The 12,510-nt window shown below is 39.0% G+C and overlaps 1 protein-coding gene across 1 annotated transcript; it reads left to right on the top strand.

The window, feature by feature from the left end:
- Window positions 1-484: 484 nt before the first annotated feature.
- Window positions 485-11,040, top strand: LOC129099528 (deoxynucleoside triphosphate triphosphohydrolase SAMHD1-like). The gene is made up of 14 exons (XM_054608780.1): window positions 485-553; window positions 623-783; window positions 1,014-1,129; window positions 2,135-2,202; window positions 3,514-3,672; window positions 3,741-3,835; window positions 4,017-4,170; window positions 5,099-5,190; window positions 5,332-5,447; window positions 6,817-6,947; window positions 8,190-8,249; window positions 8,996-9,082; window positions 10,390-10,485; window positions 11,026-11,040. Exons 1-14 carry the CDS (start codon window positions 485-487, stop codon window positions 11,038-11,040), a joined length of 1,419 nt encoding a protein of 472 aa, XP_054464755.1.
- Window positions 11,041-12,510: the final 1,470 nt, after the last annotated feature.

Raw genomic sequence — 12,510 nt, 5'->3', positions numbered from 1 at the left:
ATCACTTGTGGTATTTACTGGTACTCTTTAGAATCAAAAATAGACTTGGTGTGTCCAATTTTTGTCCTACTTTGTCCTACCCGGAGCTCGATGATCCTATCGGCAAGTTTTTTAGTCAAACATTTGAAGCTTCGGCTTCATGTTGGTGCAAGAAACATTTTATGGTCTACCGGATTCATCACCGCCACCTGTGTCACGTGAAAATTAGTAGAATGTTTTGAGTGGAGAATCGCTTTTAATCTTGTAATACCATGATATAATACTATCACGGCAAAAACAAATACAAAATCTACTGTGAATTATCTCTATGTGATGATGTGTTGAGATCGGCGTCAAACAAAACTGGTCATTGAAATTCAGCTTTGTTTTAATAAAAGTTCACTGTTAATCTGTGTGATTTCTTGAGCGCTTTTAGCTCACAAATAGCTAGCTTTGTTATTGCAATTTAATCTAACTGTTTGGAACTACCTCTGCAGCCCACTAGATGACGCTCTGCACCACACCAGTGGTTAAGAAAAGCTGCTCGGGCTTGCAGAGCGCTCAGGAGAACTGGGTCTGGTTTTACTGGTACTCTTTTGAGGACATTTAGAATGTCATTTTGTTGTTCTATATGTTCTTCCAGGTGTTCAATGATCCCATCCACGGCACGGTGGAGTTACACCCTCTTCTCGTCAAAATGATAGACACGCCTCAATTCCAGAGGCTGCGATACATCAAGCAGCTCGGAGGGGCCTACTTTGTTTACCCAGGAGCATCCCACAACCGCTTTGAACACTGCATTGGGTACGTCTCTTTGTTGTCAGATAGTTTAGTGTCTTAAGGTAATCACACTCCAAATAGAGCAAAGACTGGTTTGCAGTAAAGGACCTAATACAATCAATAAAACCAAAGTAAACATATTGCATACCTTGGTATAGGTATAATAAATGTTCATACTTCCAGTTTGGCAGCAGGATACTCGAGCTGTCATTGTGTAATGAGTTTTTTGTTGTGTGTTGTATGTCGGGGTAAAGGGTGGCGCACTTGGCAGGAGAGCTTGCAAAAGCTCTGAAAACAAGGCAGCCAGAACTCAACATCGATGACAGAGACGTCCTTTGTGTGCAGATTGCTGGTCTTTGCCATGACCTGGGTGAGTGACACACACCTTACTGTCACTATTACATCTAACAATAGATTGAAATGGTTATAGCTGGGTGTGGTTTAGAGTGAAAACGAAAGTGAAACTATTTACAAATTGTCAAATGAAGACTTGTGTTGCTCTAGTGGTGAGGGGTAGAGAATGCAGTAAAAATGAAAGACTGGTCCCGAATCAAGGCAGACAGTAAAATACATTCTCATGCATCTTTTCATGTTAACCATTGCACAATCTATGTTTCTCTTAAATAAAGTACTGTTTTCATTTGATTGTTGAGCTACTGCCAATTAAAACAACAGTTTGTGCAGATCATCTAGGCTAAACGCTTAAAAGGAAAGGTGAAAGATGATGCCCTTTGACCTGCTGGGAGGGCCTTTAATGTGAATATTTTCAGAAAGTGTGATCATCATTTAAATATACAGCAAGTGCGCACATTTTCAGACAGTCTTGCCTGGAAGGTATTGATATTGTTGCACTGTTTGTACACACAGAAAATAAATACACCCAATAATGCTGTAAGCCTGCAAATTTCCCCGCTGCGGGACTAATAAAGGATTATCTTATCTTATCTTATAATGTCTTCTATTATTTGGAGACATAATAAGCAGTAGATATCTGAGATTGTATTAATCATATACACTCTGAGTCATCACTAACCGGTGAAGTTAAATATTTCTGGAAATTCTGTTGAAGTTTGCACTGCATTTAGACGGAAAGTTTTTTTAAAGACCCACACAGCAGAGGTGTGAGTATGACATGACTACCGGTTTGTTGTTCCTTTAATGAAAGTTATACTGTTGTTGGATTTGCACACAATAATAACTGGGAGATTACAAAAGAGACGTTAGAGGTCTGGCACAAGGGCACTTTGGCAGTACCCAGGAGATGAACTGGCACCTCTCCAACTACCAGTACACACATTGAATAACTCAACACCAGTTTTATGTTTTTTTTAATCTGTTTTTGCAAATTAACTCTTATTTATTCATCCATATCTAGGACATGGGCCTTTTTCCCATAGTTTTGAAACGTTCATCCACAAAGCACGTCCAGGAAGAAATTGGAAGGTAAGAAACATCAAACTCACCGTTGAAGTCTCGGGAGAGGAGAGGGATTATGGGTCTCTGTAGCAGATGGTTCAGTGTCGGTATTTATCAATTCTCAGTGACTTCAAGAACAACAAGTTCAGGTTGTACAGGAAAAGAAAATGCTGCGTGTTTAATAAATGGAGGCCTGGAGGAAATCGCCTAAAAGATTCCTATTGACCGTTGGCTTTATTGTCACTTCCAGTAAATATCACGTTAAGCTGGACGAACGCTACATTTCACTTTAAATCGATATCAGTGACGTTGTGTTGCTCTGGTCTTGAAGTGCGTTTTGTGCGCACACAGACAGTAGTGCTGCTTTTTTTACTTCATCAAATACTCATTTCCATATTCAAATGCAATATATGTTCTATGTTAGAAACAATTATTTTTAATAATTGATTTTGAAAGTGGTGAATTGATTCGGAATCTTAGAAAAGAAGAATTTGGATCCTAATGAATTCATTTTTTTCCCCACCACTACAGATAAGTTGACTGATAAGACAGAATTGTCAACTAACCTCACTCTGTGTACATCTTTGTCTGACATTGTCTCCACTCTAATCCATTTCCATGGGAGGTAGGGGGTTGGATGTTTTGGGAACCAATCACTAGAAAACGCATCTGCCTGAATCTAACGTAATTTAATGACAACATACTTAATGCCGGCGTTTGAAGAGTGGAGCAGAGAGTGTTGAAAAGGGAAAAGAAAATCAGAACTATCCTACCATGTCAGGCTATATTGAGAAGACAAGTCGGATATGTAAAACGTATTTGGTATTCAAATTTTTCAATTAAAATAAAAAAACGCCAAAGAGAGGCCTCTGAGTGAAGGATCCAGAGACGTCGTGGTTAATTCTCCCACAAAGACCCGCCCTCTATTCTGGGAGGATCTGTGTAAATGTTTCAGATTACTTGTAATGGTTTAAAGTTTTAAAATGTGTTGTAAAGAGGTGGCAGTGGGAGTTTAACGTGACGGTTACAGACACAAATGAGGAAGAGTGATGAAGAGTAGAGAACAGAGACCGTGATAAGCCCACAAAGACCTGAAAGAAGCTGTGGCAGAGTCTGAACCGGCATCTCGTAGCAGTGCAATTATTGCTTTAATAAATGTCAGCAATATCATTTAAACAACAAACCGCAATATCATTTAAACAATTGCTATTCACAAGGCAGAGTTTGTGCAGATTTTTGAATCAAATGTGAAAGATAGGACAAGCATTCATATCTGTGTATCCTGTAGAGATTTTTAATTCTCGTGTTAATATTTTAACAAATCTGTTTATCTTGCAGCATGAGGAAGCCTCTCTAACATTGTTTGACTACATGGTGGACAGTAATAACCTGGAGGAGGAAATGAGGCGTTACGGCCTGCAGCTGCCCGATGACATGGAGTTCATTAAAGAGCTGATTAAAGGAGAGGCACGTGTCTTTGTGAATTGTGTGAAATCAGTCAGTATCATCATGATTATTGCTCCAGCAGCCATTCTAATGCCACTGTTGTGCTGTCATCTCAGAAGCCATTTAAAGGCCGTCCAGATAAGCCCTTCCTCTATGAAATCGTGGCCAACAAAAGAAATGGCATTGATGTGGACAAGTTTGACTACCTTGCCAGGTGGGGCTTGTTGAACAGAGACTGAGAAGCAATTCACACTTTGCAACTTATTATTTCCCCAGAACAATTACAATGTTCTCCTGGTTATTCTAACAATGTGCAGCATTGGCAGGGTGCTTTGATTAGTTTAACGTAATAAGCCCATTTTCTTTTCATATTTCCTCACTCTGTCTCTTCTCAGGGACGCCTACAACCTGGGCATCAAGAGCAGCTTTGACCATCGCCGCTTCATAAAGTTTGCCAGGGTGTGCAAAGTGTGCAAGAAGTGCGGAGAGAACAAAGAGAAGCACGTGTGCAAGGCTGACGGAGAATATCAAATCTGCATGAGAGACAAGGTGCTGACTTTGTTACTTCTTCTTTTTTGATCAGCTTTTAAAACAGCAAACCATTTCAGGGTCTAACAATAAGGATTGTCCGATGAGCTACGTTACTGCTAGGGAAGTCAGAATATGAAATATTTATATCACGAATATCGTCAGAGAGAAAAAAGCAGTTTTACAGTTTTCACTATTATTAACTAGGTTATTGACTTTTAATCTTCCTTTAATCTTGTGAAAAATCTTGATTTTGTTTGCAAAATGCACTGAAATATAAATTAAGGGTCTTAATTAGTTTTTCTTCAGCAAGTGACCATGGTGTAAGTGGCATAATGCCCTTCGAGATGTCCGTTATCAGGAATTTATGTACTTTCTGTGTGAAATTACTCTGGGACATGCCGGCTCCAATATATGAATATCACACAAACAAAGTATTTCTACAGATGCACAACATAATAACATATTTTCAAACTTAAATTAGTGTGCATTTAATAAAATAATTGAAATTATTATAAGTTCACAAGCTCAATATTTTGGCTAGCACTGTCGCCTCACAGCAAGAGGGGCCGACTAGACAGCCTTCTGTGTGGAGTTTGCATGTTCTCCCCGTGTCACCGTGGGTTCTCTCCGGGTTCTCCTGCTTCCAAAGACATGCTGCTTAGGTTAATTGATGACTAAATTTCCTGTAGGTGTGGATGTGAGGGTGAATGGTTGTCTGTCTACATGTGTCAGCCCTGTGATAGTCTGGTTACCTGGTTACCGACATGTGACAGCTGGGATCAGCTCCAGCCCCCCGCGACCCTTAACAGGATAAGAGGATTTGGATGATGAATAAATTAATATTTTGACCCATAATTCCTTCAATATGGACCCTGCTTTTTTTAATCCGATTTTAAACCACAACTGTTATTAGTTGTGACTAAAGTAGAAGCTATGCTCTCCACAGGAGGTGAACAATCTGTACGACTTGTTCCACCTAAGATACAGCCTCCACAGCAGAGCCTACCAGCACAAAGTGAACAACATCATAGAGCACATGTGAGTAGCTACCTTTCCCATGTTGGCACTCTAATAACAACATTCACCTTTTTAAGCTGTAGCTTATTTTGTTTTCTTCATCACTCTTTTGCATGTTATGCAGTAATAAATGTTTTTAAAAGTGATAATGTGACTATTCAGGATCACAGAGGCCTTTTTAAAAGCAGACGAGCACATCCAGATTGAAGGCTCAGAAGGGCAGATGTTCACTCTCTCCACAGCCATAGACGACGTGGAGGCCTACACCAAGCTGACAGGTCTGTAGAAACCGCCGTGTGCTAACATGAAGACACGGGGAGGAAGTGGGCAGGCGAACCACCATCTGTGTTTAACAAATACAAACACAGGTCCAAATCACTTTTCATTTTTGCTTTTTGAACATACTTCAGCTGCCCTTACAAAGTACATTATTTTGCATTCAGATTGCATTCAATTGGACGTATTACTACATCATAATATTCCACCTTGAACTTTGACCCTGATGCGACCGGATGCAGGAGAACATCCTGGTATTTTTGGCATATTGCATTTGACAACCTATGTATTTGGACACACTAAATATTTTTTGTGGCCCCTAAATAGAATGGTAGTATGAGTATTGGAACACACAGTACATTTTAAAAGTACACAGTAGTTTAAAACATGCTCAATTGTCCAAACATGTTAGACTGCTGTCAGTATTATCACTTGTGTTATTATTTTATTATATTTAACAGTGATATAAAACCTTTTGACAATTTTCTTAAATATGTTAAAGTCCCGGTAAAACTATAATAGGTATGTCATCTGAGTTCATCACACCACAGAAAAATTAGTTTTTAACCACCCAGGCAAATTTAAAAGATTAAACAAATAGTCAAGCACATAAAATTAAAACGCAGAGGACCTGTCCGCTTTTCAAAGTTGTTCTCATGTCACAGAAACCACACCACTGAAGTCCCCGGGATCACAACTGCCAAAACATGGAAGATCATAACATAACCCTGTTTCAGCTTTTTTTTAGGATGATGACTAACCAGTATGTTTGTATGCTTAATGCTCCCTGAGGTACTCTGTTGGTTGAGGTTGTTGTCCAATAACTCCAATAAAAAGCAGGACTGAGCTGTTAACATGACCCTAGACTTTGATACATCAGGAACTAGAATCACACACATTTAGGAATACTACACAGTAGACGTTGCAGTCAGTCAGGTCTCAGTGCTACAGGTAGTTAACCAGTGTGATGGACATGCTCATGGTTGCAGGCACGTCAGAGCAGGTAAAGACATCGTTTAATCCTTTACTTACACTTTAGACTAAATTAAAGACACCACCAAACTCTAGATGCTCGTCTTAAAGCCCTATGCACATCGCTTCAACAGAGAAGGATCCCAAACTTGCCAAAACCTGTTAGTTGTTTAGGTATTATTGGATAATTGAGTTTTGCTAATGGTCGATTGTGAGTAGAAGCAACTTGCTGAAGTTTTTTCATATTTAAAAACAAATAAATGTAGTAAAAGTCATTTTACTCATTGATATTGCTTTTTTTTTGTTATGCCTCTCAGATTATGGTGTCAATTATTTATTTGTGCAACACTCTGAATGATCATGTGACCCTTTCTTTGGTTTGTTCTAACTCACCTGTAGATCATGTTTATGAAACAATACTCCACTCTTCCCAACCGGAGCTGGCTGAGGCGAAGCAGATCCTCAGCAGGATCGTCGATCGGAATCACTACAGGTTCCTGGTTGAAACAAGGCCTACTACTTCCATTGAGGTACGCTCTACTGTCGTTGTGTTCCTGTGTTACATTCAGGCCTGGAATTTTGTCATTTTAAGGACAAGGCCACTTGACCTTTGGTGTTGGCAATTATTTTAAGGTCACAAAGGCCAAATGCCAAGACGGCAAGTCCATCAAATCCACAGAAATAATGAATTTGATTTAATGTCTGTGAGGGTAAAGGGATTAAGTGATGACATTTTGGACAGACATGGATGTAAACTTCCACTTGACTCTTTTGCGGAGTCATAAAACCGCGAGGCAGTAATTCTAGTTTTGTGTGGAAACAACTTGCATAAACCGTAACATTTATCGCTCATTTTCTTAGAAACCTCGCCCCACAGTGAAACGTCCTATTGTTAGTGGGCAAACAACAAAACCATGCAATCACAGCTGATATATGGAGTCAGGTGTGGGACAGATAGCCCGGCTGACAAATCATTATTTTATGGTCCCAACGTTGTCTGAAAACGTCGAAGTGACAAAGTTGTCATCTTAACTTTATTGCCATACAGTCCCGGCCTGTTACCAGACTACAGACACAGCTGGTGTCTCTGTCGAGTGCCAGCTCTAAAACAAAGAGCTTAGGCCACCATTCATCTATAAGGTTGCCATTGCTCCTAAATGGCTTAGGATGGGTCAAATGCAGAGGTCAGATTTCCTGTATGTACCTGTATGTACAAGACCATTGAAATAAAGTGTATGTTATTAAGTTTAAACATCCATGCATGCGTCCTTTCCCACACAGAAACTAGTATTTATAGAGGAAGAATGTGTGCACCTCAAGCATACTTAGACCAATCATACACAAGGTTTTAGCCGCGAAAGCTGATGGTGATCTGATGAGGAGGCGGTTTAGAAAAAATTGAGAGACGGGTTACGTTGTTTTTAGGTTGTTTGCCAAATTGTCTGATTGTATTATAATTTTTGCAGTCTACACAATGTTGGAAAATGTCAATAAAAGGCAAACCTTGCCGGTGTGACGCAATCTGTGAAATGTTTTAATCTGATGAAAAAAATGCCTCAGCATACTTCTGTCTTTGTGTGTTCACTCAGTTTTAGTTGTGTATCTATGAAGACTCTTAAGCAACAGGCCCCTGGTGTTTTGTGGTGATGCTGCTTTGTTGTGGACAGAGATTGAAAACCCAGAGACAAAGTTGCATTTTTACATTTAACTCTAATTTGATCTCACATTTCTTGGCTCTCCCATCTCTAACCTTTTCTCCCTCCCTCCCCAAGAACATGATTGCCGAGTGGCAGAGGGATAACAACATCCCTGAGGGGATGACACCAGAAGAGGTGAGTTTTTAGTGTAATTAATTTAACTTTTCTTAATCTTTTTAAGATTAGTTCGATACCACATTGAACTACAAATAGCTGTGTGTAATGACACACGTTTTAAAACCTTGTCGGTGTGACGCGATCTGTGAAATTTCACTTTCTTTGCCGCTCTTCTCCTTGGCACACACATTGACCTGCATTCATTAAAAGATAACTGTGGTTGTGGAAATGAGGCACGTGAGCGTGGTTCCACAATGACTGAGACGTTAAACCACCCTTCAATGATGACCCGTGTTGATTAGGGGTTCAAGGGGTCACAATACTCACGGTTTGGATCATGTCACGAATGCAAATATAACTCTTAGAGATGTCCAAATTACATTTTTTGGGACGCCGATACCGATTATACTTTTTCCCTGTGTCATTTCATTTCATTACACATAACTTAATTTCTGAACTTATTTGTTTGGTTTCTTTGTATGTATGGATTACTTGGGTTGTTATCGACATCTGGTGAAAATTTCATGTCAATAGCACCTTTAGAAATATATTTACTGAGAAAAATGGTGAAGTGTTCAATACTTATTTTACCCACTGTGTGTGTCTGTATATATATATATATATATAATACATTAAAGAGAGCCAAAACAGTGTTTTTAAATGTAACTGCTTAATGTGGATCAGAGTACGTCCGCTGTGTGTGAAGTTAACTTTTAAATCTCTTGTCCCTCCTCACTACTCACCTTTTCTCCTCACTCCCCAAGAACATGAAGCGTGGTTGGGAACAGGAATTGGCTGAAGCCCGAGACGGTCAGGACTTCAGATTGACAGCAGAGGACTTTAAAGTGGATGTGAGTTTTTAGTCCAGTTACTTTTAGTTCATGTGAAGGGAATTCTGTAATAAAAACTCACCAGAGAGATGTCTGTCGAGGGTTTATTCTGGAAAATCATTTCTCTTTCACGTATGGAAAACAATCACCTTCCACATTCACAGATATTGTCCAGGTTTTAAGCAATTCACTCCATCTTTATACTTTGCATATGCGTGTTGCTGGAACATCATGATTGGTTTTAGAAGATAGTGTGAAATTCTCTGATTGGCTCTAAGATACTATCCTAAGTAATATTTAAAATATCACTACATCAGTCAACATTTTATTGATTACATCTTTTTGCTGATCCGTCTGCTCTTATGTCACCCACAGTGTTCACTAAGTCAAGTGAGAACCATAGAAATAGAATATCGTAGCAGGATGCTTCAGAGTGACGGACCTTTATATGTGAACCTTTGCCATTGTGATCTTTGTAGCGGGTTAACTTCTGCATGAACTGAACCGGCTTAGTCGCAGTCTCACTGAGGTGAGGTTTTTGTAGTAAAGACTAAAAGCAGCAGTGGAGTGGTAACGTTACGAAGCGTAGAGAGCCACAGGAAATGAGTTAAATGTAACAACTTAATGCTTTATCCACTCTCTGGTCACAGAGCAGGAAAACACGTTGATATCAGCAGATGATGGACAACTTTATTCACTCATTATCTGTAACCAGTGTAGCATTAAAGCATGGTGGAATTAGCCAGCTAGCTAGCTTAGTAGCAGAGCGCTGTCCAACGGTCCCTCTGCCTCACCATCTGCTCAGGGAATGGACACGCTAACTAGCTAACTAACTAGCTAACTAACTTTTCTCTTTTCTAGGTTGAGAACCCTATCTCAGATCTTCCCTTAGAACATTAAATGAATATGATGTTATATGTTTAAACTGGTCATTCTCCTGCTACACGTCACTTTTTTCTGAAAATCTTGGGATTTGTTGAACATCTTTTTAATTTGTGAGATGTCGCCTTCCTTCATAATTTACATGTTTTCTAGTAAAAACAGGCGATCTGTCTCTTTTAGATCGTTATTAAATGGACTATGGGATGAGAAACTGGTCATTCTCCTGAACCCCATTGATGGGTGAACATCTTCTACAGTGAGATGTCGCCTAAATTTACATGTGAAAGTAAAAACAGCCTGAAAAAGGAGTCAGGCTCCCCCAGGACCAGGTCAGGACTAACGCAATGACCACAACAGTTTTAATCTTAATCTTTCGTTGCATTAGCTGGTGTGTATTTCTTTGTATGTCATTATTCTCTAATGTATGCTGCTTTCATTCTTGTCAGGGATCCATGTCACAGCCACAATGCTTCTCTGAGCAGCTGATCAGGATTTACTGTAAGAAGACTGATGAGTCCAGTGTGAACGCTGCCCGCAGGCAGGTTGACAGGTGGTGCCAAACAAGCGGCTGGCCAATTCTAAATATAACTCAGGTAATATTTAGGTTTAGGCTGTAAAATATAGTATAATGTATTTAAAGTACTGTGGAGGGTGCGGGGTTCTGTGTATTATATGTTATGTTACACTCATGAGGATGGAGACATGAGTTAGGAAGGAGAGGTTTGCTCTTTGACCTTGGATCTGGAGTTACTGCTGTCCAGGTCTGCTGCTAATGATAATTTTTCTTAATGATTATTATCTCAGTAGACTATTAGTATAGTTTGATCTATTGATGTAAGAGAATAGGTAAAATAACAATCAACTAAAGTCCAAGGTCTCATTTAGCTCGTTTTGTCCCACCAATGCTCCTTCACTTTCACATAACACTTTAGTTTGAATAATTATTCATAAATCCGTTAATCTTCTGTCAGTCCACTAATGATTTCAGTCTAGTCACTGCTTCAGTGATGTTGAATAGGATCTCTCGCTCAGCACTGCTCTTGTTACTGATACTGATGTACTTTTGTCTTTATTTCATGCAGAGGAACCCACAGTAAGACCGGAGCCCAACCACTGGAGACAAATATCCAAAACAATGAACGAAGCAGTTTTGGAAAATGAAGATTTAAACTGAAAAATAAGAATCCAACAATACCTGATACTCATTATGGTTGATTATGATTAAAACATTCTACAAGGAGGGCATGTTAACAGGCACAGCATATAGAGTAAATCTCAAGTCACAATTATTCTCCAAAAACAAATGATTTAAAAGTAATGAGGATCTTTATTGCAAATTCATGCCCTGTCGAATATTATACACATACCTTTGTTTTGCTTTGATCATTTTGTACTCAGCTTTATTTTTGACTCCGTTTTCCATCTGCAGCTGATTATTATGTCACATTTTAAACAGAATCGGTGTTGAGAACCACCTGAAGCCTGCCATTGTGTAATTCTGTTAAATCCATCGTCATTCAGCCAACGGTCAAACCAGCAGAGTGAACATTTAGTTTGTGGTTTAGGGATTTGATATATTTAGTGGTGTTTGGTTTTTATATTAATCGTGTGAGTTAATGTGGTAATCTGATTAGATATTATTTTGACTTTGAGTGATGTTTGATTAGAGGTTGTTTTTGGTGTTTGGTCCTTTATTGTTGTTTTAAAATGTCTCTTTTATTGGTGGCAACGATTTGAACGATCATATCTTCTGAAACTGGCTCTTGGGAAGCAGTTTGTTTTTAATCTATCAATATGAAATAGGAATTATGATTAATATTACTGTCATCATGACATTATATATCCCTGTACTCACTGTACTCATACTATATAGCTCAGCTGTCTTTCTTTGATGTAATCATGTGTATGAATGTCTTTAAGACAAACTTTGGGTGTTGTGTTTTGCTCTTGGTGTGAAAATGTATTGGATTATTAATATGTAATGGGGCTGTAAAGGGAAACCTACCAAAGGATATAAGAACCTTTCTACTGTATTTCTAGTGTGATGGGTTAATAACGTATTTTACCTGCTCTATTTGAAATAAAACTCTTTTTCTCTTTCTTGTGTGTCATCGTGCACCAGATGTTATCATACACGTGTTTTCTCAGCTGTGGCGCCGGATCTGCTAAATATTTCAACAATGGATTGAGTCGTCAAAGAAAAACCTTATGTGAACAAAATGTTAAAACGTGAAAGGAGTCTGGCAAAATGATGAGGTGATCCAAGTCACAGGATCAATGCAGAAACATCACCATGGTGCCATGAACACACACACACACACACACACACACACACACACACACACACACACACACACACACACACACACACACACACACACACTGTCCAACGTCAGTCTATAGAAGTAATTCATTATAAAAACATTCATGCATATTACAACCTATTAAGCCTGCAAGTATGAATATTTATCTAAAGTTAAAGTAACTTTTACAATCTTTCACTTATTACACATATTTACTTTTACTACAAGGAACTACCATTTTGTGTTGTTTTGGCGGTCCCTGTG

The sequence above is a fragment of the Anoplopoma fimbria genome, chromosome 12 (genome assembly GCF_027596085.1).
Source record: "Anoplopoma fimbria isolate UVic2021 breed Golden Eagle Sablefish chromosome 12, Afim_UVic_2022, whole genome shotgun sequence".
Lineage (NCBI taxonomy): Eukaryota > Metazoa > Chordata > Actinopteri > Perciformes > Anoplopomatidae > Anoplopoma > Anoplopoma fimbria.
This window is presented reverse-complemented; position numbering and strand designations above follow the sequence as displayed.